The 27,896-nt window shown below is 40.3% G+C and overlaps 1 protein-coding gene across 1 annotated transcript; it reads right to left on the minus strand.

Moving 5' to 3' along the window:
* Window positions 1-524: 524 nt before the first annotated feature.
* On the minus strand, window positions 525-27,896 carry SQLE (squalene epoxidase). Its single transcript, XM_030304009.1, has 11 exons — window positions 26,824-27,896; window positions 22,884-23,136; window positions 15,049-15,229; window positions 13,668-13,764; window positions 12,443-12,556; window positions 12,193-12,364; window positions 9,366-9,461; window positions 4,769-4,911; window positions 4,006-4,102; window positions 2,104-2,191; window positions 525-1,045 (listed from the first exon to the last, which is right to left on the minus strand). The coding sequence occupies exons 1-11, from the start codon at window positions 27,112-27,114 to the stop codon at window positions 853-855; spliced, it is 1,725 nt and encodes a 574-aa protein (XP_030159869.1). The 5' UTR covers window positions 27,115-27,896; the 3' UTR covers window positions 525-852.

The raw sequence follows: 27,896 nt of genomic DNA on the forward strand, positions 1-27,896 counted from the left end.
GCTTTTTAAGTCCTTTTAGCCCTTATCATTATAATCTGAAGTAGTTACTTACTATTCCAAGTCATGTTTTACTGCTCTTTGAGGAGCAGTTTACTTTAGTGATATCTGGGGGTTTACTGAAATTCCATGACACCTTTCTGATGGCCATGATCTCCCCAAATATACTAAACCTCAGTAAATTCGGATTTTTCAGCATTCTGCCAGACATCACAAGTGCTTGTTTCTTCACTCCCCGTTTCTTCACATAATCCCAGCCTGGCTAATTCGTGTTATACAATGGAACGTCTAAAGCCCTTGATTGTTCTGTGTGAACGTGTTTTCACAGAGCCCAGAAGAGAACCTTATCTGACTGGCTGGGGACGTGAGGAAAGTAGAGTACAGAGGGATTGAGGCCACTTCCCCAGCATCGGTTATTTAACAGAACAGGCAGATCAGGCTTCCCTCTGCATTTTCAGTCCGGCTTTGGTTTTCCTTTGGAAACATGATCCTGAAGCTACAGAGAGTCCACAACAGAGTCAAAGACATTCGAGCTCATTCTCCACTTTATTTGCATGTCCCGCATGACTCTGCCCAAATCCCCAAAGTCAAAAGAAAAACTGCAGAGCCTCAGTGTTAGCACTAATTTATGATCACGATCATTTCTCTCAAATGTCTATTTTACCCTTCATTTTAATTGCAAAGTATATATTTACATGTTTATATACAAATAACCTCAAAAACAAATTAACCCCAATCTTGGTCCAAGAGTTTCCACTTTAGAAGTGGTTTCCTTCTCTGCTATGTACATCCTCTTCCAAGAGTTTGGACTTGGTGAGTTCCAAATATTCGTTCACAAATGGTTCCCTTTTTAGCTTAATGAACCAAGTACTTAATTTCCGAGTAAATCAGAGGAAATATTACAGAGCATGCTTTGTACAGGACAGCACCACTACTGAAAATGGCTCGGGGTTTTGTAATCCAAGGCTCCGACTTAAAGCAAAAATACGTGGCGTAGATCGCAACAGCAAAGAAATGTCCAATTAAAACTAGAGGGTTAGGAGACAGTCTGTAACAGAAAAGAACAAACGAAAAAAACCATATATATATTAGTAAGACCCGGCAATTAAAATTTACTCATAAAAAGGTTCTAATTATGTATCATCTACAAAGCTGAACACACGCTCTACACTTTAGAGGACTCTTCAAGCTTGTGTGGCCCGCTGTATGATGACAGGGACAGATACATGTTCTTACAAGACACTCCTTAGACTACCCCTTGTCAGAGAAGCCAGCAACTCTTAGTCTAGTTCACATAAACTGTATGTTTTGAGCTGTTCCACTGATCTTGAGACCTCAGTCCGAAGTACCTGGATGGCCTGACCTGTGGGAGTCTTGGGTTTTCCAAAGATAACTGTATTGACATTCAGATCATAGATGAATGAGAAGAGACTTGAAGAATTTTACCCTGCAGACTCTTCAAGAATTCTATGTATGCCTGTACTGTCAAAACCATTACTGAGTTTCACAAGTCCCTGCACATCAACTGAATTAAGTTTTAAATACAAATTCCTCTGTTATCTGTGGCTCCCAACAATCAGATCATGTGGTTAAACCCACCAGCAAAAACTAAGTTTCTATTTTAATCAGGGCTTTAGCCCCCTCTACCACCAACTTCTGCTCACCACTTTTCCCAGAAGTAAAACACAGGACTAAGTGTTGCTTTTTTCCTTTCTCTGAGCTACCTTCTGATTGAGATTCTAATGGATAGTAAAGTGACAAAATGTATAAGGAAGAAAGACTTGCAGTAATTGATAAACTGAGCAGTCCCAAAGAAGATCTGAAATACCCAGTTCCTGTGTCATCAAGACAACCCAGGGTGCCTGGGTGGTTCAGTAGGTTAAGCGTCCGAATCTTGATTTCAGTTCAGATCATGATCTCACAGTGTGGGAGTTCAAGCCCCACATCGGGCTCTGCACTCACAGCACGGAGCTTGCTTGGGATTCTCTCTCTCTCTCTCTCTCTCTCCCTCTCTCTCTCTCTGTCTCCCTTTGCTCCTCCCCTGCCTGCACTCTTTCTCAAAATAAATAAACATTAAATATATTTAAATAAATAAATACAACTTACACAGAAAGCAGCCCAACAGGACCAGCAATACATTCTCCACCAAGTTTGAAATAAAGAAAACAGGCTTTTCTTAGTTGATGTACGGAATCTAAAATAAAATTTTAAAATCACTCTGAATCAAAATATTCACACATTTATTTTAGGGTGCTAATGATCTGTCAGAAAAAAATGTAACATAGACCAAACCTTATAATTTTTTAAAAAATCTAGTCCTGGAATTTCAACAACTCAAAATTTCTTTTAAATTCCATAATTAGCATTATGGGCAATAGCTTAAGTGTGAACAAACTTTTCTGTTAGTAAATAATCACTGTAAAAAGCATGCAGGTCTCAGAAGTTAAAGTTGTTTAAGTGTTATTTCCTTGACTGTGTTGTAAATTCATTAAATGATGCAAATATGTTGTAAATTCTTTTGGTCATAAAAACACAATTCTAGAACCCAAACTCCCAATCTCTAAGATACCCAACCTGTATTTCTGAGCATATTATCAAGTAAAAATAGCTGTGAATATTAAATATTAATAATGCCTTATATTTGTATACTTTTTCATACTTTTCAAAGTAACCTGTCAAACCTTCACAACAGAGTATTATCAACCAATAATCTATTTAGAATCAATGTTCTTTTCAGGTATACTTAAGATTTTTCTTTAGAACAGATAAAAAAGGATATAATAGGTGATCTCACTCCAATAAAACTCTTTCCTCTTCTATCATAATTTCTTTTAAGTTGTTTGTTGGCAGACTGAAATTCATAATGTAAGACTCTCAAGAGCTTAGGAAAACTTAAAAAGAAGTGCTTAGAAAAACTCAAAACTTTTCTTTTTACTTGCCCACCCCGCCAGCTTAGCTTCCGTGCCAGTTAGCAAGAGAGGGTAGATTGGCGAACCACCATCAATGAGTTGTTTTTTTTCTTTTAGCAAGGATAACGTGTATGGAGGCCACAGAAGGCACTTGTGCCGTATCAGGTCACCAAAGAACTGGATCGCCAGTTCACGGAAGTAGGCTTGTTGTAAATATCTGAGGTAATAGGATTGGAGTCACATTTATTCCTGAAAACGTAAATGTCCGATTTCATCGTGGCACAGTCGCCTCCTCCTCCATTTCTACTGCTTCTGCTGCGTCACGTTTTCCTCAATATACAGACTGACCGTCGCCACTTTACAATGTGGAAGCAAATACGAAAGCATGGGAACGTTTCAAGTGAGTAGAAGGGGGACGCATTCTGCTATTCGTGCATTGTAGCAGGAGACAAAAATCTAACCTTGTTACGAAGCTCATTACTTATTTTACAAAATACAACGAACAGAAATCGAAACTGGTGTTCAAGGAAGAAAAGGCTTAACAACTATGTTTCGTTTTCATTCACGGCCAGAAGACCCTCCATCACGACTTTGTGCATCTGTGGCTCTGCGTGAGCTGATTTGGGCCAGAGGAATGAATAGACACATTATTGAAGTATTGCTGTTAACACATCCCCACAAAGTGGTGGATACGTGATAATTAGAGGCTAAAAGTCTTGCGCAAGGATGGAGTTAAGGGCCACCAGTTGGGAGTCAGTAGACTTGGTAAATATTTCTATTTGTGGCCTAACGACTAACTTTTTTATAATTCAGTTCCCTTCCTGTGATAAAAATCAATTTTTTAACTTTAAAAATCAGTAATTTCCATTAAAAATTATCTATACTTAGGGGCACCTGGGTGGCTCTATTGGTTAAGAGTCCGACTTTGGCTGAGGTCATGATTTCATGGTTCATGAGTTTGAGCTCCACACTGGGCTCTGTACTGTCAGTGAGGAGCCTGCTTGGGATTCTCTCTCTCTGCCCCTCTCCCTGTCTCAAAATAAATTAAAAGCAAAAACAAAAACAAAAAAAAAAACTGAAGAAAGTAAGATATACTTACCATCCGTGGCAGAAAATAATTCATAAAGAGCCTGAGCAAGGATATTCACAACAAAGGAATGAGATGTTTTTCTTGCCCAGTAGAATGATTTTTTGGCCTAAAAAAGAAAGAGATCACTTGTTATATGGTAAAGCTGGGGGGCAGCACAAATGAGTGCTTATAATCCCCTCAAGCTGATGTTTATCCTGAGGACTACCTACAAGTAACGCAGCCTTATATTCATCATTTACACACACACACACACACACACACGCACACACAAGAACACCTCTCCAGGGCAATGAGCTCCATGACTCTGAAGCTAAATGTACAATCACTACGGGCGAAGTGGCCCGTGCCAACCAATGATACGTAATACTCATACAAAAATGGAGAAACTGGGGCACCTGGGGGGGGTCAGTCGATTAAGCATCTGACTTGATTTCGGCTTGGGTCATGATCTCCCAGTTCACGGGTTCAAGCCCTGTGTTGGGCTCCATGCTGGCAGCACAAAGCCTGCTTGGGATTTTCTCTCTCTCTGCCCCTCCCCTGCTCACGCTTTCTCTTTCTCTCAAATAAATAAACATTTTTAAAAAACAAAAAAACAGAAATTCGGTAAGATTCATGGGGTGCACAGGCTCCCAGATTCTTTACACGGAACAAGGCCGCCTGAGAATCAGGCTCCTCCCAGGTACAGATCCCCCCAAGGAGGTCCCATCCCTCTTAGGCCTAGAAAGAAATCTGTCTTGAGCCACCTCTGTCAAAGAATGATTGAATATCCTACCTGGAAAACAGCTGCATCATCATAAAGGTCAGGGATACCTTTTAGCAATTTTCTCCATATCTTTATATCTTTAAAAACAACAGTCATTCCTCCTCCAGTAAGAGGATGCCGCATATTATACGCATCTCCCAGAAGAAGAACGCCTACAATGAGAGAATTTAGATTATGACATCATCCCTTAAGACACATAAAAAAATAGTCTGTTACTTTCTAAACGTGAGTGTGAGCCAGAAAATCAAGATGTGAAAATACAAGGGAACAAATCATGCCTAAAATTTGCTGATGCAAAAATTCAGTTAGTCCATATTGGGCACCTAGTAGGTCACAGACACTGGGGATACAGTGAGAACGAGAACATGGTCCCTGCCCTCGGGAAAGTCACATGTGAGTCAAAGGTGAAGTCAAACTGTCACATACGCATAAGGCCTCTTTCATGAAAACACCAAAAGAATCTTGGCACAAAAAGCAAGTCTTCCACATGGGAAAAATGAAGAGGTCTGACATTTCATGGCAACACTGGCTGCCAGCACACTCTAGAGAAATGTCCGTAAAGTTTGAAGTTAAGGCACCTGGGTGGCTCAGTTGGTTGAGCGACCGACTTCGGCTCAGGTCATGATCTCACGGTTCGTGAGTTTGAGCCCCGCGTCTGGCTCTGTGCTGACGGCTCGGAGCCTGGAGCCCGCTTCGGATTCTGTGTCTCCCTCTCTCTCTGCCCCTCCCCCACTCATGCTCTGTCTCTCTCTCTCAGAAATAAACATTAAAAAAAATTTTTTTTTTAAATAAAGAAAGCAGGCCCTGGGAAGATGATACCCAGCCATGCTGCAGTCTGAATTAAAGAGCAGGAACAAGCAGATATTCCAAACCCATCTGAAGTTAATTTGGACAAATAAGCCCTGACTGAATCTTACCTGAAAATCAGCTCTTTGATTCAAAACTGCAGAGGCAGGAGGCGCCACCCTTTGACTGCAGGTGCGCCTGCCTGAGCGGCCTGACCGCGCTCCCCGGGCCCCTGTCAGCCCGCTTAATGACCTAAGACTTGAGTAACATTTCAACAAAGCGTTTATTTAATTGTATTTGTAAGAGACACAGACAACCATAATAGTAATGTGAAGGTGGCAAGATTATGGGTAACTATTTTCTGTAACGTCACAGTTACATTTGTAACTAATTGTAGAATACACATAAATATTAGCTTCTAAAAAGGTAGCTTTGAAATATTAATTCACATTTCTTATGTATTTCTCTAATATCTTCACTAAAAACACCACAAACTATATGGGGTGCGTGGGTGGCTCAGTCAGTTAAGGATCTGACTTCGGCTCAGGTCATGATCTCACGGTCCATGAGTTCAAGCCCCTCGTCGGGCTCTGTGCTGGCAGCTCAGAGCCTGGAGCCTGCTTCAGATTCTGCGTCTCCCTCTCTCTCTGCCCCTCCCCAGCTCACATTGTGTCCTGTCTCTCAAAAAGGAATAAACGTTAAAAAAATAAAAAACCCACAAACTATAAATAGCTTTTATTCCTCCTTCTCCAAGGAACATTTCTAATTCCACCAATTGTTGCTGGCATGCTATTTATATCAGTTTGGCATTGGCCTCTTCATTCTGCTTTGCATTAGTTTCTTTATACGATCAGTAGTTTATTATGCATGTTTTCCCATAGCAAATTCCATCTGTTTACGTTCAGGAGCCACGGCGTAGAGACAGCTCCCGCCCACACCTGTCTCTGGGGACCTGCTCTCAGGCTGCCAGGGGTGTTCCGCACCTCTCCTCCAACGCCCTGCCAGCACTTCATACACAATATGCCCGAGAGCGGACTCACCACCCCTTCCCACACTTCCTAAACTTACATTCTTTTCCCTATATTTCCAATATTAGCAAACAGCTGGCAAAATCATCTAAGCCTGAAACGTAGAATCCATCAAGAGACCTCTTTCTCCCTTACTACAACAGCCAACGGGTCACCAACTTTCATGCATTCTACATCCCAGAGACACACGTTTCCACTCCCTACCTTCCATTCTCACTGCCACGGCCCGGCGTTCAAACCTCTCACCACCACCCTCGTGGAACAACGGCCTTACTGTAAGCTTTTGCCTGACCCTTCTTCCAAACCACTCTCGACAGCACAGAGTATTACCTCTAAGATAAAAATCTAATCGTGTCACCATCTCATTTAAAACTTTCCAAGTAACTATTAGAAATAAATGAGTTCAGCAAGGTTTCAAGATATAAGATACACAGGCAAAAATCAATTGTATTTCTGTACACTAGCAATGAAGAATCTTAAAATGAAGTTAAGAAAACAAGTCTATTTACAATTGCATGAAAAGGAATAAAATACTTGGAAATAAGTTTAACAAAAGAAACGTATTAAAACACTCTGAAAGCTACAAAATATTGTTGAAAGAGAAAACTCATACTACATTTACAGTCTAATTTGACAAGAGTGCCAAGACACTTCAATGGGGAAAGACTACACTTCATCAAATAGTACTGGGACAACCAGGTATCTACACAGAAATGAAGCTGAACCCCTTCCTCACACCATACCCAAAATTTAACTCAAAATGGATCAAACACCCAAATGTAGTAGCTAAAACTATAAATCTCTTAGAACAACATATAGGATTACATCTTCACAATCTTGAATAGGGCAAAGCCTTTTTAATTACTTATTTATTTTAAATGCTGCTGTTTCCCATGCTAGTATTCTTAAGTTTATTTATTTATTTTGAGAGAGAGTACACAAGCAGGGGAGGGGCAGAAAGAGAGGGAGAGGGAATCACAAGCAGGATCCGCCCTCTCAGTGTAGAGAGGGGCTCAATCTCACAAACCATGAGATCATGACCTGAGCCGAATCAAGAGTTGGACACTTAGCCCACTAAGCCACCCAGGCGCTCCTAGGGCAAAGTCTTTTTAGATATGACATCAAAAGCACAAAGTGACAAAAGAAAAACACAGATAAACTGGACTTCATGAAAATTAAAAACTTCAATGGACATCATCAAAAAGTGAAAAGACAATCCATGGAATGAGAAAAGTTTTTGCAAATCATTTATCTGATAAGGGGCTTATATCTAGAATATATAAAGAACTCCTAGAACTCAACAAAAGTTTTTTTTATTAATTTAACCAATTAAAAAATGTGCAGGCTGAATGGACATTTCACCAAAGAAGATATACAAATATCCAATATGCATATGAAAAGATTTTCAGCATCATTATCCATCACAGAAATAGAAATCAAAACCACAATGAGATATCACTTCACACCTACTAGAATGGTTATGGGCAAGAAGACAGATAATAACAAATGTTGAGGATGTGGAGAAACTGGAACATTCATACATTGTTAATGGGAATGTAAAATGGGGCAGCCACTTTGGAAAAGTTTGGCAGTTCCTCAAAGAGTTAAACAGAGTTACCAAACCCAAGAAAAATGAAAATTACGTCCGTACATAGACTCATATACAGACGTTCACAGCAGCGCCGTTCATAATAACCAAAAATGAAAACAAGCCAAATGTCTATCAACTGATGAATAGCTAGTTAAAATGTAGTATATCCACACATGGAGTATCATTTTGCCATGAAAACAAATGAAGGACTCACACATACTGCAATGTGGATGAACCTCAAAGAAGCCACTTACAAAGGATCCACTGATTTCATTTACAGAAAATGTCCAGAATAGGCAAATCCACAGAGACAAAAAGTAGACTGACTAATGGATGCCTGGGGCTGGGAGTCGGAAGAAAATGAGTAGCGACTGCTAATGGATATAGGGTTTCTTTTTGGGGTAATAAAAAGGCTCTTTAGAGTCCGTTTTAACTGACCGTGGTGATGGTTGCATTGATCTATGAATATACTAAAAACAAATGAATTGTAAACTTCAATGGATGAGCCATATGATTTATGAATTACATCTCAGAAAAGCTATTATTAAAAAAAAAAGTTGCAATGACTTTCCACTGTCTACAGGATTAAAACTAAACTTTAAATAAATACCTTACCTTTCTACCACTCTGACACCTAGCCTATGCTCCAGTCACAGCAAACCACTTGAGTTCACTGAAAGTGCCACCATTTCTCAGCCTTCGTGGCCTTTGCAGATGCTATTCCATCTACTTAGAAGTCCCTCATTTCACTGTCCACCTAATGAACTCCCACTAACCCTTCTTGCCCCAACCCCCGTTTTCTTGCCTGAGACATGTCTTCCCAAATCACCCTTCCTAGTTCACAAGCTCCCCTCCCTGCCACAATGAATCTTGTGGTACCACGAGTGGGCTTTGACTACAGCATTTATCAAAGTGTTCTGAAATTACCAGTTTATACCCCTGACCAGAAAACTGCCTTTTCTAGATTTAGGACTATATTTAACTGTTGTATCCCAAATAATGACTTAAATGCACTCAACATTAAATAATAAAGATATCATAAAACTAATTTTGGTGTTAGTAATGTGTTCATCCACAGGAACCACTTCTCTGTCCCACATATCATTCCCAGCAGCATAAATTTAATCACATATTATATTTGGAATATTTGGAATTTACATATCTGGAATATACTTTATAAATCACTCCAATCAAATGGTACCTCGTTTGTTTACTGGGGAAGAAGGAAGAAAGCTTGCTGGCATAGATCTCAAACGAGAATTCTGAATGGCTTCTAGGAACGGTTCTTTGAGGTGATCTGCAATAAATCCCAATGGTTTATAAAATTCAATTTTCAATTATCACATGTTCTTAATCAAGTATAAACAAATACCTTCTATACTTCTGTTATGGTTGCTACATATATCCTGGTGGCAAATCAAGAACTAATTATTTTATTAACACAATTGTTGATTAAGCACCTAGTTATTCATGCTGAGGAATGACTAAGAAATCTGAGAAAATTAATATAAATAGATACACACAGCTGAATGAACAAAACAGCTAAGAGAGTGAAGCAAATTCAGAGGAGAGGAGATGGAGAAAAACCACCCACCTCTCTTCCAAATGTTCACTGACAGGGATCAGATTTAACACTTAGGTTACCATCACCACCATAACCTGGTAATGACAGATGAAATGTACTACCAATTCACAAACAGCAGGAATATATGTATGGTAGAAAAAGGGTAAGATGCAGAGAGCTCTACTTTTCTGAGCTTCCGTTTCTTCATCTATAAAATGAAATGCTTTGGCTATTAGCCCATCTCTCAGATACTCCCAAGTTTTAAAGTTTTATGCTTCTACTTGTATCGGAAATGAACTGTCTTTTCATACAGTTCTCAGTGTAATCTGGGAATACAGGCGCAGAACGCCTACGCTGAAACTATTCCATTCCTATAAGTAGAATTTCAATAACCTAACTAATATTAATATAAATCTACAAATGGTTTCCCACCATGATCTCAGGGAAGTCTGTTCTGAACCTCTGTACTGGAAAAGGCAATCTACAGTAAAAGAAAAAAAAATGCCAAAAATACCACATTATTGGGGCGCCTGGCTGGTTCAGTCGGTAGAGCACGCACCTTTTTTTTTTTTCTGTAATTTTATTTTTGTTTAGTAATCTCTATACCCAACATGGGGCCAGAACTCATGACCCTGAGATCAAGAGTCGCACACTGCCCTGACCAAGCCAGTCAGGCCCCCAAAGTGTCCGACTCTTGATCTCAGGGTTGTGAGTTCAAGCCCCACATTGGGTACAGAGATTCCTTAAAAATAAAATCATAAACAAATAAAAAAATAAAATAAAAAATAAAAATATCACATTATTGACTATCTTTTTCCTAAATGTGAATAATTCATTTTTCCTAAAAGCTTCAAAAATGGCTTAAGTGAAAATATATTGAAATGTTGAAAATGTCTTTTTTTTTAATTTGGGAGAGAGAGTGAGCAGGAGGTGGGGAGAGGGGCAAAGGGAGAGGCAGAGAGAGAGAGAGAGAGAGAGAGAGAGAGAGAGAGAGAATCTTAAGCAAGCTGCATGCTCAGGGTGGAGCCCCATGCAAGGCTCGATCCCACAACCCTGGGATCATGACCTGTGCCAAAATCAAGAGTCAGACGCTCAACCGACTGACCCAGCCAGGCGTCCTGAAAATGTCATTATTAAAAATCTAAGTCCATCATAGTCCTCTTCAGATGTTTATATTCTTATTAAACAGAGTGCTTTCACATAGATTAAAAAATAACCAGAGGGCACCTGTCTGGCCCAGTCAGTAGAGCATGTGACTCTTGATCTGAGGGTCATGAGTTTAAACACCACATTGGGGGGCGCCTGGGTGGCGCAGTCGGTTAAGCGTCCGACTTCAGCCAGGTCACGATCTCGCGGTCCATGAGTTCGAGCCCCGTGTCAGGCTCTGGGCTGACGGCTCGGAGCCTGGAGCCTGTTTCCGATTCTGTGTCTCCCTCTCTCTCTGCCCCTCCCCCGTTCATGCTCTGTCTCTCTCTGTCCCAAAAATAAATAAAAAACGTTGAAAAAAAAAAAATTTAAACACCACATTGGGCACAGCGCTTATTTAAAAACAAAACAGGACCAAAAAAACTTGAAAAAGAAACAGAATTTTTAAACAAAATACACACCTACCACAGATAGTTTCCTATTACTATAATCATATCATCTAATCATATTAAAGGGTTTCTCTTCAATTTTATATTTTAATATTTTAATTAATAATATTAATTTTTTAGATTTTTTTTTTTTTACTGACATCTTCCAAGTCTCAAAAAAACATGTCAGAAAGTAATTTTTTAGGAGTGTTTTGCAAAGATGCCTGAACTCTCATGAAGCCTTTCTGTATTCAACTCAAAACTAAAAATGACCTTGAAGGTTGCTTACAGCTCTAACATTCTGAAAGGGGGCTATATGAGCCACACACAACTGGCCTCACACTGGCTCTGTCACTTAGTGATCGTTTATCTTTGGAGGACCTTTTGCTGATCCTTAGTTCCCTCATTAATAAAATGGGGATCATGATAATGCCCTACCTCACAGGGTGATCGTGTAGATAAAGTTATGTTTATAAAGCACTTTATAGTAGATATTCAATAAATGGTAGCTACTATTGCTACAAAAACCAAGCACAAAAGTAATTAAGTATAAGAGAGATTTCTAGAATTCAGAGAACTTAGATTGCTATTTGGACCACCTTAAAAAGTACCACATATGCCAATATTAATAATTATCCTGAAAGCAATGATTTAATTATTAATATGAAAAAATATACTGAAAAAAATTTTTTTAATTTGAAGGTTGTTTTTTTCAACGTGCTAAACAGCTCAACTCCAGTGTATCTGACTGACTAGATGCATTTTTTTTTTTATCTGCCATGTTTATCTTTGGCCTAATTTAGAAACAGCTTTAGTGAGAACCAGAGATGGACAGCCTTTTGTGATATTTTAGACTACAGATTACAATGTGGATGAAATCTCTTTCTTACCGGGTAATTGTGGGTAAATTTTTTCAGCCATGTATTCTCTTAAATTCCTGGGCATTTCCCCCCGAATGTCAACAAGTACTCGAGTTTCATCAGATGAAATCTGATAGATGAGAACTGGACTCGGATTAGCCAAAATAAGTTCAGCATGATTTGCTTTAAACTGTGGTGCATGCTAGGGGGGAAAAAAAGAATTAATAATTTTCAAATTTCAAGTTGTGTTTATTTTTCTATAATTATATTCCTATAGTACCTTCATAATAAAGCCAACAAAATGAGATGAAACAGAAACTTTATTGGAGATCAGGTTTTTCCTAAACTTGGAAAAAAGTCCATCGGCAACAACAGTCAATGGAGCATGGAGTTCCTACAACAAAGATAAACAATACTCAGCTAAATGGTTAGAAATACAAAGTAAAAGGACCACATTTAAAATATTTACATATTTTATTGGACAACATTATGGAGGGTAATGAAGATAATGCTACTAAAGAAGCTGTTATGGAACTTAAATGCATAAGACATTAATACTTCCTCTCCTGAGGGACTGCCTTCCTTCAAAGTACTACCATTCAAATCATCTGGGAGTTAAGTTACACTTTGATAGACAACAGAGGAATCAACTACCAAACAAGTGTGGACCACAGAAGACTGAATCTCATCATCACAAAGTCCAAGGACGAGTCCAATGTTTATTCTAGAATTTTCTTTACTTTTCTTTTTTTACTTTAAATTCATGTTAGTTAACATATAGGGTAGTTGGTTTTGGGAGTAGAATTTAGTGATTCATCACTTACATGTAACACCTAGTGTTCATCCTAACAAATACCCTCTTTGATGCCCATCACACATTTAGTCCATTCCCCTACCTACCTCCCCTATTCTAGAATTTTCTAACTTCATATAATGCTTTCAACCAGTGGCTAGGGCTTAGAAGAATTTTTGTAAATGTGGATATATGTATTTGTATTACCTTGCAGTCACCCCCATTAGAGTAGTTTCTAGGTGGTGGTGACCCATCCACAAAAACCAACAGATTAGCCTTTCACTCTTTCTCTTCTTTCGCTAAACCAAAATGAGCAAATACTGGAAACTATTTTACTCTGCTATCTCCCCAGGCATTCTGGTACTTTTCCCTTTTCAGATCTAAACAATTTGAAACAACTTGTTTACTTTATTCTAATCATTTCTTTTGTATCGAATCCTTGGGTTTTTTTGCCTTCCAGTCTCCTCTGCTTTTCTGTTTTTCTCACTTCGGTCTTTAATACAGCTAATCCAGTGGTGTGTCTGCAAAGCTGTGTGCATAGCGTTGTGAGGTGCTCTAATGGGCAATGTGTTGCAATTTGAAACCCATCCTTCTGCAGAGGGCTTAGGGAGAACTCAAGCAGTAAATTGGTGGGCCTACTTTTTTAAAGGAATAGGAGAAAAAGAAGGAAGACAAAATCTCTTAGGAAGAGCTAACATTTGGTATCTCTCACCTTGATGTCCCCGGTTTCTTTATCCCTGTACTGAACGCCCATTACAGCATCATCTTCTTCTAATAACTGTAGCACGATGCCTTCGATGAACTTTGTACTAAAGGATAAATACACAGACATAAATCACAACAGAGTAGCTCAAACAACTTACATAAGAAAAGATAAATTCCTTATCTCCAGTTTACCCACGTAAACTGGACACACGTGTGCACACATGTACACAGAAAAGGTCTGGAATGATAAGCAAAAACATCATTAATGGGTTTCAGAATTAAGTGTGGTTTTTATTTTCTAATTTCTTAAAATTGAATACATAGGTACTAATCTAATGATCTTTAAAAGTAGTTTTAAAAGTAATATTAGATTTTTACCTCAATTCATTAAAAAAAGTACATGCAGAAAAACTTTACACACCCACACAAATTCATACACAGATGGGAAAACAGAATTGGGACTTTATCCACGAAATCATTCACAGTAGTTACTTCTAATCAGAAGAGTCATGGATAATTTTTACAAACCTCTGTACATTTCTGTGGATTTTTCCATTTTTCTACAATGAACATATTCTACTTCCACAGACATCAAATTCTTTCAGTCCTAAGGGAAGTCCACTTACTTCTTCACTAGCTTACTCAACACTTAAGCCTTTGCCAATGACATGAGGGTTCTTATGCTTGAAACTTCCTCAATTACAGTGCCTAAAGGCTAGGGGCAAATAGAAGTTAATAATTAAGAGAAGAAGCCAGTCCTACCAGACTAGGTCCTTCCTTTGTAAGAATGGAAAAGGGATTTTCCCTTGAAGTCCTCTGTTCTGACTTTTAACAGAAAATACCATAAGCACAAACCCCAACTCCTAAATAGGCAGACAGGGACTTAAACCTTAATTACAAGGGTATCCTTTAGGGGCCCCTGGGTGGCTCGATTAAGTGTCAGACTTCTGATCTCACGGTTTGTGAATTCAAGTCCTGCTTCTGGCTCTCTAGAGGCTGACACCTCAGAGCCTGGAGCCTGCTCCAGATTCTATGTTGCCCTCTCTCTCTGCCGCTTCCCCTGCTCACACTCTGTCTCTCTCACCCTCTCAAAAATAAATAAATATTAAAAAGAATTTTTAAAAAGTTTATCCTCTAAATCCAACAACATAGAAACGTTATTTAGTCAAAAGAAAAATCTCAATAGTTCTGTGTCATTCACATGGAAATTCTTCACATGATATTCTTGACAAAGGCATTGAAGATCTAACATTCTTCTAACTTGCAGTCTACTTTAGTAATACCTATGTTCCAGCCCATACCCAAACACGACAATTTATGAAATGGTATTTGTGCAAAGGCCAAGTTTAAATGTGTTTCTTTAACATCATACGTTTGAGTCGTCTTACTTGGGCTCTGCCATCGCTGCTTTCCGGAGACCCATTATGAATCTTCCATGATGGAAAGCTCTTCCACTCTGCACCTGACTGTTTTCTGACAGAGGGTAAGGAATGTGAACCTCTGATTTGCTTTCCTGATCATGAATTATGTAGCCATGTACGACCTGAGCATCAATACCTTCCACTGCATCTGCAAAACAATTCAGTTCAAAAAAAATCAATTTTGTTATCATGCCCAGAGTTATATGAGGCACCAAAGGACATGGAGGCATTGAAAATGAGTCTCTTTCTTCATAAAGCGATTGAAACCATCTGGACAAATGGACATTAATATAAGTAACTATTTCAAAAGTCTTAATGCATCTGAAAGACAACCCTCTGAGCAAATCTGTAATATCACAAAAGATTAATATTTATATAGAAAATCTACTGATTAAATTCTATAGGAAAAATATTAACATCCTAGTGTCAATGGGTGAAAAGTTTAAGGATGATTCACATTAAGCAATATGGAAACACTGAAAGATCAGGAAAATGTTCAAAACCTGATTAAAAAAAACAAATCAATGAAATAAACTGAAACATTAAGATACCAAATCTATGAAAACTGCTGGTGAGATGATAAAACTGATAAATTTATATATTACTGTAAATTATATATACTGTAAATTAACAACATTTTAGAAAGTAATGGTGGCAATAATTATCAAGAACCACAAAGAAGTTAGCATCCTTTGATTTAATCATCTTAGTCTTGGAAATTCATCTATGTTCATCCTAAAAATATAATTTTTAATTTTTAAGAATTTAAAAAAAATATTTTAATGTTTGTTCATTTTTGAGAGCAAGAGACAGTGCGAGCGGTGGGAGGAGCAGAGAGAGAGGGAGACACAGAATTGGAAGGAGGCTCCAGGCTCTGAGCTGTCAGCACAGAGCCCCATGCGAGTCTTGAACTCAGGAACCATGAGATCATGACCTGAGCTGAAGTCAGACACTTAACTGACTGAGCCACCCAGGTGCCCCAAGTTTTAAGAATTTTTAAAGTTATATATAAGAATAAGTTTACTATAGTGTTATCACTAATAAAGAAGAAATGAAAACAAACCAAATATTAATCTTAGAAAGGTAGAGTACATTATGAAGTATCAACTGAGAAAATACTATGCATAGGCCTAAAATCATAATGATAAACAAGATTAATATATTAAGATGAAATGCATTAGAATAATTTCTAATTATTCTAATGATGAAAGAAAATCTTGACAAAGAATTCTATCACACATCTAAGCTAAAGTCAAAATAAATTAGCTTTCTGATATGCTTTTTAATTGCCCTTAAGGTCAAGTCGGGGACAAACTGGCTGAATTTTGTTAGACTTCTGACCTAGAATCAAAATTACTTAGTTTTTTAGTATCGTTCTTAAGTTATTACAGTTAAAATTCAGTCAGAGAAAAGTGCACAGACATCCTAAGAGCTGCCAAGTAGCAGTGTATTCAGTTTGGGTCTCAGCAAATTGCCAATCTTTTCTGACCTAAATATCTGAAGCCCACTTAATATTTCTATAATGCTTTGTCCAGCCACTGAGACAGCTTGTTTTTCTTAACCCATAACTCTATTATGGAAGTACTTGAAATGTTTACACTGGCCACTTTAGAACATACCAGAAAATGTTAAAAGCATAATAGCACAGTAAAATTTTTCCTTGGGTAAACTATCTTAAGACAAGTATATAAATAAGGTCTTATTTAAGATTTTTTAAATCTGTCTCTGTCTCAACTTTAGTGATAAAATCAAATATGACAGACTTTGCACACTTTTACTTTAAGTAGGCAAAAAGACTACCCTACACTTCAATGAAATTCGTGCTTCATGAACACTAGACATCAATAACTTTGAAGCCAGTGACATAACAGAGCTATCACTATCTATTAATCATAAGGCTCCACACTTACAATATTAGACTACTGGTCAGTATATCACATAAACTGACATGGAAAACACTCCTCCACATTAAAAAAAATGCAAAACTGCTTGCTATAAAAAGGCAAATTAAAAAATAAAACCAACAATGAAAAAAACAAAACACGAAAACCTGCCTATGCTAAAAATGAAAAGCAACTTCAAAGTCAAACCAGTGAACAAGTTTTAAAGGCAACAGCATAAGGGCATCAGAACCACAAGTGTAAGAGTGGAGTTTTAAGGGCCACTCCTGAATAGGAGATAGGAGCCACCATGACCAGGGACAATGAAACTTAGCACCATACATAAATGTCTTGTCAATAACACAGAAACCACAAAAAATTCAATACCAAGAGACATGGCATATGGAAGTAAGCCATTAACCATAGGCTAGGGGTGGAGTCATCCATAAAAAATCCAAACATACCTTTATGCCATGACCTCATATAACTTCTGAACCTCAAACCAAGTATACAGTATATAATAAATTAGGTATCATTTTTGAAAGCCCAAATATAAACCAGAATCAAGGAATAAATATAACAAAAAACATACAAGATTTATGAATCTTTATTTAAATGCATTAAAGACCTAACTGAATGGAGTATACCACATTCGTGGACAGGAAGTCTAAGCCAATTATTCCAAAACTGAGCTACAGATTCAGTGCTATTTCAGTCATAATCTTGACAGAGTTTTTTTGAAAATTTATTTCTAAATTACATAGAGAAAAGCAAAAGGGCCAAGAAAAGCCAAAATAATCCTAAAGAAAATAAGAGGTTCCCCACCAGATATTAAGAGTTATGAGAAAGATACAGCATTTATATTAATTTTAGGAGTTCTTGGGGCAGGCATTTGAGTGGCTCAGTCGGTTAAGTGTCCGACTCTTGATTTCGGCTCAGGTCGTGATCTCACAGTGTGTGAGTCTGAGCCCCATGTGGGCCTCCACACTGACAGTGCACAGCCTGCTTGGGATTCTCTCTTTCCCTCTCTCTCTGCCCTTCTTCTGCTCAGGCTCTCTCAAAATAAATAATTAAAAACTTTTTTAAAACAAAAAGAGTTCTAGATATTAAACTTAACCCATAGGGCAATCACTTATTAAAAACTCATACTCAGGGGACACCTGGTGGCTCAGTCGGTTAAGCATCTGACTTCGGTTTAGGCCATGCATGATCTCACAGTGCATGGGTTCCAGTCGGGCACTGGGCTCTGTACTGACAGCTCAGAGCCTGAAGCCTGCTTCGGATTCTGTGTCTCCGTCTCTCTCTGCCCCTCCCCGGCTTGTGCTTTCTCTCTCAAAAATCAACATTAAAAAAAACATAACTCAGGATGGATCAGTCCATATTATGTTAAAAATCCACACTCTAAAAAATAACTATCCCAAGTGTTTCTATCATCCACATCTCATCACAACTCAGGGGAAATTCATAGCATAATGAATGTTAATAAAAATTCGTATTTGTAATATTAAAGGTATTCATGGTATGTGGACTCGATAAAATACTTTAGAGGCTCTCCTTACTCTTGCATTGAACTACATATCAAAATCTACTACGTGGCAATGAGAAAGAACGAAATATGGCCCTTTGTAGCAACATGGATGGAACTGGAGAGTGTGATGCTAAGTGAAATAAGCCATACAGAGAAAGACAGATACCATATGGTTTCACTCTTATGTGGATCCTGAGAAACTTAACAGAAACCCATGGGGGAGGGGAAGGAAAAAAAAAAAAAAAAGAGGTTAGAGTGGAAGAGAGCCAAAGCATAAGAGACTCTTAAAAACGGAGAACAAACTGAGGGTTGATGGGGGGTGGGTGATGGGTATTGAGGAGGGCACCTGTTGGGATGAACACTGGGTGTTGTATTGAAACCAATTTGGCAATAAATTTCATATATTGAAAAAAAAAAATCCGCTGAGGCTTGTTACCACAGCCTTGGAAGTATCTCCTGAAGCTAGATCTCTAAATGGTTCTATGTACAGTCATCAGTTTTGAGAGCATTTATGGTGCCTAATGTTCAACTATAAAAGCAACAAAATCCTGTCTCACGATACTGTTACATCTGCTTCAGGTGAACCTCTCCAGTAAGATGGTGGTTAGGGAACCCAAAAGGACAGAGACAGAACTTTCCTTCTTCATAAAGCACTCTCTCCACTTGGGTCCTGGGCCCTGCAGGCTTTTGCTTTTCCTCCTTACTAACTGCTCTTCCTCAGTCCCCCTTTATCACTTCCACTTGCCTCACTGATCACCATACATCAGAGTTCCCCAGGGTTCGGTCCTGGACCGCTTCCTGGTAATGTCTTCTAGTCTTGTTTAAGTACTGACCCCCTTCTCTTTCTCTCATACCTAATATGTGACTTACCAGCAAGTCCTACTGACTCTTCCTTCAAAAGGCGTTTCCAGAGTGTGACCACTTCCCACCCACTCTACCGCTGGGATCCTAGGATGTTCCAAGCCATCAACTCTCACCGATTCTGCAACAGTCTCCTAACAGATCCCCCTGCTTCTGACTTTGCCACTCTTTTCCTACAGAATAACATGAATACTTCTAAATAATATTTTTAAACACACTTCTAAAACATGAGATTGAATAACTCCTTAAACTCCTCCAATGGCTGCCCTTTGGAATACGAGCCAAATCCACATAGTGGGCTATAAAATCCTATGGTCTCAGCCCCCACGATCTGCCCACTCTTTATCTCTCCCCTTCCCTCACACCACTCCATTCAACATTATTTTCCCTTCTCACTCTTCAAACAGTTTGTGTCTGTTTTGGTCACCACTGTAGCCTCAGCATCTAGAACAGCAGCTACAATATGGTGCATGCTAAATGAATATTTATTAAATGAATGAATGGACATCACTCCTTTAGTCATTTCTCTCTCTTGCGTCATCAGTTTCTTCCTCTCTACTTGATCATCTCCGTCACCAAACATGCTCTAGTATCAACATACACCTTCTTTATCTTCACATCTACATCTCATTACTGCCCTACTTCTGTTTTCTGTTACAGAAAAACTCAAGAGTGCTTTCCTACTCTATATTTTTTAAACTCCCACCCACTTCAGTCTAAGCTTTGTCTCCACAACTCTGCTGAAACCTCTTGTCAACATCACAAGCAACCTTCAAAACTGCAAAATCCCATGGTCGTTTTTTTGTACTCATCTTACTGACCCTTCGTTAGCAAACTGTGACATAGTGCCCTTCCCCTTCGTGACACATACCCATCCCCTCCTACCCAAAACCTTCTCCTCTCTTGGATGAAGTGGCACCAAACGCTCTGGCTTTCTCTGCCATTCTACCAGCTCCTTCTCAGACTCCTTTTCAGGCTTCTCTCTTCTACCAGATCTTCAAATACCAGTTTCCCAGGACTTAGTTTATTCTGTCTTCTCTTGTCTCCCTACATGCCCTCAATCATTGTTGTGGCTTTTCAGTACTACAGATAGGCTGACACCTCTGAAATCTCTAACTCCAGGCAGCCCAAACCACTCCTCTGCACCCGAGATTCACATATTCAGCTTAACTTCTCCTCTTGGATAGCTCAACATGTCCCACAAATTCCTCCCCAATGCCTGTTCCTATCAGCAAATGATACCAGCTACCAGCTGTTTAAACCAAAACCCAGGAATCCTTTTTAATATTTCCTTCTTCCCCATATCTCACACCAATCCCTTAGTCAGTCACGCCATTTTTAACATCAGTTGGGCCACTTCTCGTTATATCCTCTGCTACCATGCTAGCCCAAACCACCATCATCTATCATTTGGACTTAGCAATGAGTTCGCACTGGACTCTGCACTGACTGTCGCTACCCCACTGCCACCATCTTATGGTGTATGGACCACACCATCTCCACATATTCTTTTTTATTTATTTTTTTTTTTTTAATTTTTTTTTCCAATGTTTATTTATTCTTGGGACAGAGAGAGACAGAGCATGAACGGGGGAGGGGCAGAGTGAGAGGGAGACACAGAATCGGAAACAGGCTCCAGGCTCCGAGCCATCAGCCCGGAGCCTGACGCGGGGCTCGAACTCACGGACCGCGAGATCGTGACCTGGCTGAAGTCGGATGCTTAACCAACTGCGCCACCCAGGCGCCCCTCCACATGTTCTTTTAAAACAGCATTCTCCCAACTTCAGGGCGTGACTCAATGATAAATTATGAAATGAATTTCAAGTTGTGAATTATATACAACTGTAGAATCATGACAAGTATTTAAAAAGAAAAATGAAACAAATTTCAGCCAGATTTATATATGTACGTATGTGGTGGGTCAGGATAGAAAATGTGTTTGTAATTGTGAGTAGCTGTCAAAGGTCTGAAGCCACTTTAGACGTACAGCATGAACAAGATCACGCCACACTCCTGCTCCACTGACTGCAAAGCCCTCCATGATGTGGCTGCTGCCTGTCTTTCCAACCTTGATCTCAAGTCATTCTCCTTTCCCCATCACCCAACACTTTCTAGCGACACGGCCCTCCTTTTCAGCTCCTCGAATGAAACAGCAAACATTTACATAATGCTTACTACGTACCAGGCACTGTTCTGAGTGCTTTGTGTATAGGAATTCATTTCAACCTCATAGTAACCTATGAGGCAAGGACTCACATACAATGTCCATTTTACAGATTAAGAAACGGGTACACAGAGCAGGAGCCTGAAGCCTGCTTCGGATTCTGTGTCTCCCTCTCCCTATGCCCTGCTCGCTCTCTGTCTCTCTCTCAAAAATAAATAAACATTAAAAAAAATTTAGGGGCGCCTGGGTGGCGCAGTCGGTTAAGCATCCGACTTCAGCCAGGTCACGATCTCGCGGTCCGTGAGTTCGAGCCCCGCGTCGGGCTCTGGGCTGATGGCTCAGAGCCTGGAGCCTGTTTCCAATTCTGTGTCTCCCTCTCTCTCTGCCCCTCCCCCGTTCATGCTCTGTCTCTCTCTGTCCCAAAAATAAATAAACGTTGAAAAAAAAAAAATTAAAAAAAAAAAAATTTAAAAAAAAGAAACTGGTGCTGTGGAGGTTAAATAACTTAGCCAAGGTCATACAGCTCTTTCAGTGCCTGAGCTGGTATTCAAAGTCAGGCAATCTAGTTCCAGAATCAATTCACATAATTATTACACTATCCTCCCTACCACATGAGCCAAGCAAGCTCTTTCTTAACTCAGAGCCCGACATATTTTGTACTCTGATCCTTAAGAGTAGCCAATGAATCTGTCTTATTCACCGGTATATCCTCGGCACCAAGTACAGCACCTCACACAAAGTAGACACCGAGTAAGTATTTCCTAAATGAACAGCTAGTGTTTAAAAATCATTTAGGGGTGACCAGGGGGCTCAGTCAGTTTAACATCCGATTTTGGCTCAGGTCATAATCTCATGGCTCACGGGTTCAAGCCCCACATCGGGCTCTGTGCTGACAGCTTGGAGCCTGCTTCGGATTCTCTGTCTCCCTCTCTCTCTGCCCCTCCCCTGCTCACACACTCTCTCAAAAATAAACATTAAAAAAAAAACTTTCTAAAATTATTGCTTTAATAGATGATACTTAAATAAAAGGTTCCATAACAAGCACATAATATGTACTCCACCAATGACAGCTCCCTTCACTTTTCACTAGATTTCATGCCCTCATTCTAGTTTTCCAATCTTTAATTTTGACCATTTCTATTTTTTAGTCACTTCACTGTATGTCACTAAGTCTCCTTTATATCTCCTCATCCACTAAACTCTTATCTTCTCCTTTGCTCTCATTTTCATGCAAATTGGTTGGTAAAGAGTATAGTGACTTTTAGAAATGTAAACAAATTGAAATATCTTTTTACCAGTTATAGGACAGTCTAAAGTGAAGAGGGTTCGCTTATACCACATTAACTCCTAAAAATTAACATGGACCTACCTTCAAGACCAAGGTCTTTAAGGACACGATAACCACCTGGCTGCAGAAATTCTCCAACTATCCTGTCAGGCTCTTTTAAATCTCTCTCGATTACTGTCACCTTTCTTCCATCTCTGGAAAGCATGGCTGCCAAAGCAGAGCCAACCACACCGGATCCCACAATGATAACTTCTGGATCATTCTGAGAAGATATTGATGAAGAGGCAGCTGCTCCTATTAAGGTGGTTTCTGAAATACTAGTTCCTTTTTTGGGCTGTGTTAAAAAAAAAAAAAAAAGTTAATTATGTATCTACATTTGCTATCCGTAAATCATGCTACTACTACATAGGCACTCAGGCCTTTTCTATCTTGGGCAAAACCTTCATCTCAAATATTATCAACCAAATGCAGTGCTATGTTTTTAAATCCAGATCATATATAAAAACCAGTGATACTGGGGTGCCTGGGTGGCTCAGTCAGTTGGGCATCAGACTTCGGCTCAGGTCATGATCTCACGGTTTGTGAGATCGAGCCCCGCGTCAGGCTCTGTGCTGACAGCTCGGAGCCTGGAGCCTGCTTTGGATTCTGTGTCTCCCTCTCTCTCTGCCCCTCCCCTGCTCACGCTCTGTCTCTCTCTCTCAAAAATAAATAAACACTAAAAAAAAACCCGGGGCGCCTGGGTGGCTCAGTCAGTTAAGTGTCCAACTTCAGCTCAGGTCACGATCTCACGGTCCGTGAGTTCAAGCCCTGCGTCGGGCTCTGTGCTGACAGCTCAGAGCCTGGAGCCTGTTTCAGATTCTGTGTCTCCCTCTCTCTGACCCTCCCCCGTTCATGCTCTGTCTCTCTCTGTCTCAAAAATAAACATTAAAAAAAAAAATTTTTTTTAAACCCAATGATATCAAAGTATTAAACAAAAATGTATAATAATACCCCAATAAAGTGAAATACATACTACATTTTCCATATATATTTAGAAAATGCTGTTATACAAATATATTTAGAAATCCACACCAGGCCAAATATACACAATGTTTGCAAGGGGCTCCAAAGACTTATTATAGGGAAAAGTCTATCATTAATTACTCAGTTCTTCAAGTACATACTAAGCATCTACCAAATGCAAATCACATAAGACTTCTATTTTGACTTCATGTTGCAAACTATACAGCTATTCATTTTTATTTCCACTATTCATTTTTATTTTGTCCTTTTGGATTTTCATCTGAAAAATCTATCTTAACCTAAAATTACTTTTATATAACAAAAAGACTATCACATCCTAGCTATTAATCTATTAATTGAGAATTATTTAACTCAAGAAAATTCTGAAAGTTCAAAATAACCCATCCTATCCCGTGGGGTGCAACCCCTTCACACTTAAGCCCTTAACATATAAGGACATATTTCATTTGCCCCATCTTGACAGTCTAAGAGAGCCTAGTCAAACAGTTGGTCCATTTAGGAATAAATATCAAACCTATCACTAATTGGGCTGACAATAAAAACTTTATTCATAGGATGAAAAAGTCCAGTTTTGAGATTTATGCCCACTGAGAATAACAGTGCCTCTTGGGTTTTCTAAAATGAATAATTCAGGGTCGAAATAAGTATTTTTTCCCGGTATGTGGGTTGACAAATATAAATGTGTTTCAGATACAGAATTGCAAGGAACCATCTTTCTTGATTTCTCTGACCTTAATGATTAAGATAAGCCCAAATGCCATTTTGAAGGGATTTTAATAAAAGACCTTGGGCAAAAAGGAAGGAGACAAAACCTAAAACCTTAGAATTTTGATTCTCTGTGATTTTAATATTCATCCAGTCTTCCTTTAACTCTGCATGGACTGGGGCGGGTCCATTCCACTTTTTATCGTCTCTCTTACAGAAATTACCTTTTTGCCCTTTACCAGGAGGAAAAGACAACAGCCTTCTCTTCCCAGAAGTATTTCTTAGTGACCAGAATGACTATTTTTTTTAAATTATAGTTCTGAGAGCAAGATAAATCCTTTTTGTCATCTTAGCCATTTCTTATCAGTTTTTCTTCCTAACTTTTCCCTGTTAAACCATAGACACACACAGACACACACACACACACAATCCTGGAAAGGGAACCTGAGTTGGTTAAGTCATTCAAAGGGTCAACAGACGAAGCACTAATGGGAACTTTGTACTCCCTGCACCAACTCCCTGGTGTTTAAGAAGCAGCAGAAAGCCTGAGGCATTCACGTATAGACCCAGTTATTGATGACTGGTAATCAAATTTTCTCTTCGCCAAAATGTCTCAACACCACATGACGTAATGGCATTCCAGCCACCTACACGAGCAGTCCGTGACCCTGGCAGAAGTTACCTCAGACACCACTGAAGATTTCAAACTGAGATTAAAGACTGCCTCTCCCTCCTCTCCCATTGCTGGCACCCACACCCACCACATCGCTGCACACGGCACTAGTCAAAAGGTTCCTAACAGATGAGCGCTTTTACACCAATCTTAATAGCTACCATTTATTCATTATGAGCCACAGTCAATCATTTAACTCCCTAACTGGCAGCAAGACCAGCGCCACCCCCATCCAATAGAAGAGGTAACTCGTTCTTACAGAAACGAAGCAATCTGCCAAAGGTCCCAGAGACAGAAGTGGTGGAACCAAAATTCTAAACGAAGTCCTCCCTTCTGTAAGCCTTGTACTGTGGATCCAATAAAATAATGTCAATCCGGAGCCTCAAAGAGTAAACCACTTTTTGAGGCCACTCGCCCTAACTCCAAGTCACCATCATGCCTCACTTGGCTTATGACTGCCATCTTTCACCTGAGAGCCTGCTTCCATTCTCGTGCCCTGCAAGCCACTCTCCACACACCAACTGGAATGTCCTTTCTAAAAAGTAAAAATCAGTATTGTTACGTCCGTGCTTAAAACCCTCCAGTGAGGGGCACCTGGGTGACTCAGTTAAGCATCCGACTTCAGCTCAGGTCATGATCTCACAGTTTCGGGAGTTCGAGCCCCGCATCGGGCTCTGTGCTGACAGCTGGGAGCCTGGAGCCTGCTTTGGATTCTGTGTGTGTCTCTCTCTCCCTCTTTCTCAGTCTCTCTCTGCCCCTCCCCTGCTCGTGCTCTCTCTCAAAAATAAATAAATGTTAAAAAAAAAAAATGAAAAAGTCCCCCAGTACTCTTGGGAAAAAATCCAAACACCCATGGCCAACAGGCTCTAAACGTTCCGGTGTCAATGACCACTGCTCCCTCACCTACCACTGTCTTTGCGGGAGGCATAACCTCAAACATGACTGACGACTAGCTTCTGAATTAGGAACATGGCTGAACTGAGGACCTTACTCAATTACTTACATGACTTAGGACACTACTCCACTGATTTACTCAAGGCTTCGCCGACATGGGGAGAGGAAGGTGTTTTTCCCAAGACTTCGAAATGCTGAACTAATTTTTATTCCACTAACTTTTCGAATTGTTCTGTTACTTTCCCCACCCAGCTGTCATTTAGAAGCAGTGGACTTAACCCGCAGCAGGTTTCTTTCTTCTCAGGTACAAACACAATCCTTACCTAAGGTTTTAAATAAAATATCTTTTTTTCCCCCAATCACAGAAAGTGATTGTGTCCTCCTTCAAAATGAGATTCTAATATTTCACATCCCCTTTCACAAGCAAAGCTATATTCATAATCAAATCAGTGTCATTACAGCATTGGCTCTACGGACACTAAATGGAACAAATCTTTTCCATCACCCCTAAGAGTGTCAAGGATGTAGCCAAGGAACAGTCAAGGGCTTAAAAACCAAAAAAAAAAAAAAAAAGAACCCACGAAAATTAAATGAGAATTCATACCAGAATATCTAAACTGCTGCCTCTGTCCTTTAGAAAAGATGAAAATTTACATCTGAGCGACCCCCAATCCTAATTTGTTAAAAAAGAGACTCCTTCATTTGCCCACTTAAAATTCAACCTACCCTCCTAGACCCAAGCTGTTCTTTATTTTCTGATCCCGGGGGCGACTTGGCCCAGAAGAAGCCAATGAAAGGCAGGGCCGACAGAATATCCGAGAAGACCGCGAACTGGGAGCCGCTCTGCTGGCGCCCGAGCAGGGCCCCGCTCCGGTAGCGACAGCGGTAGGACAGCACCAGGCCCAGGGACAGGAACACCAGCACGCACAGCAAGAGCTCCTTGTTGGCAAAAGAGACGAAGTCTCCGCATTTCTTGTAAAAATACGTGAAAGTGGCAATGCCCAAGAAAGTCCACATGGTTCAAAGGCTCCTTCGGTGACCCCGGGTCAGCGTTGAGATCCTCTTTTTCCTTGAGGGGTTTTGGTGATGTGAGGTTCTCCCCAAAACGAGTCACCAGACGGAGCGCGAGGAAGCGGCCGAGCTCCCGCCAACACCGTCACAGGATTACAATTCAAGCCAGACGAGTTTACAAAATCCTACCACGGTGGAATAAGACAGTTCGCGAAGAGGGGAAAGTTGGCCAGACTTAGAAAGCAGTATTAAAACATCGCCCGCTGCAACCGCTTCCGAGCAGACTCTAATCTTTCCGGCAACCCATTCATTTCCTTCCCCAGGATGGGCTTCTCCTGAGTTGCTGCAGGTGATGTCCGTCAAAGGTGACGCGGGCCCGCTCACCTGCAGCAGGTGCCCTTCCAGGAGGCGTGGGGAGACGAAAGAAACGTCCCGGCGCGGCGGCAGGGGCTGCCTGGCCAGGGGCGGGAGCGCCCACGCTCGGGCGGCGCCGGGGCTGCCTCTTCCCACGGAGGACGGCCTTGGACTCGAGACTGCGGCCCCAGCCCAGGCAAGCGCGGCCGCTCTGCAGACGCCCCGGGTCACCTGCCCCACGAACCCTCCAGGCCGTGACTCCGTTTCCCCGCGGGTGAGCGGCGGTCTCCAAGGAGCTTCCTCAGACGGCGGCGGCTCCCGACGGCCTCCTCGTCAGCATCCCTCGCCGGCGGCCGCTGCCCTCCCCAACTCGGCGCTTCGGCAGTAACCAGAGTAACCGCCGCCCGCCCTTCGCTCGCCGCCGGCCCGGCGTG

Source organism: Lynx canadensis, chromosome F2 (genome assembly GCF_007474595.2).
Source record: "Lynx canadensis isolate LIC74 chromosome F2, mLynCan4.pri.v2, whole genome shotgun sequence".
Taxonomy (NCBI): Eukaryota; Metazoa; Chordata; class Mammalia; order Carnivora; family Felidae; genus Lynx; species Lynx canadensis.

Bases quoted from the DNA above. Each gene is read 5' to 3' on its own strand.
- SQLE (XM_030304009.1), bottom strand. From the start codon at position 27,114: ATGTGGACTTTCTTGGGCATTGCCACTTTCACGTATTTTTACAAGAAA. The intron at 15,230-22,883 runs GTAGGTCCATGT...ATTGTTTTGCAG, and splicing joins TAAAGACCTTGGTCTTGAAG to ATGCAGTGGAAGGTATTGAT. The intron at 12,557-13,667 runs GTGAGAGATACC...TCTTTGTTGTAG, and splicing joins AAGAAACCGGGGACATCAAG to GAACTCCATGCTCCATTGAC.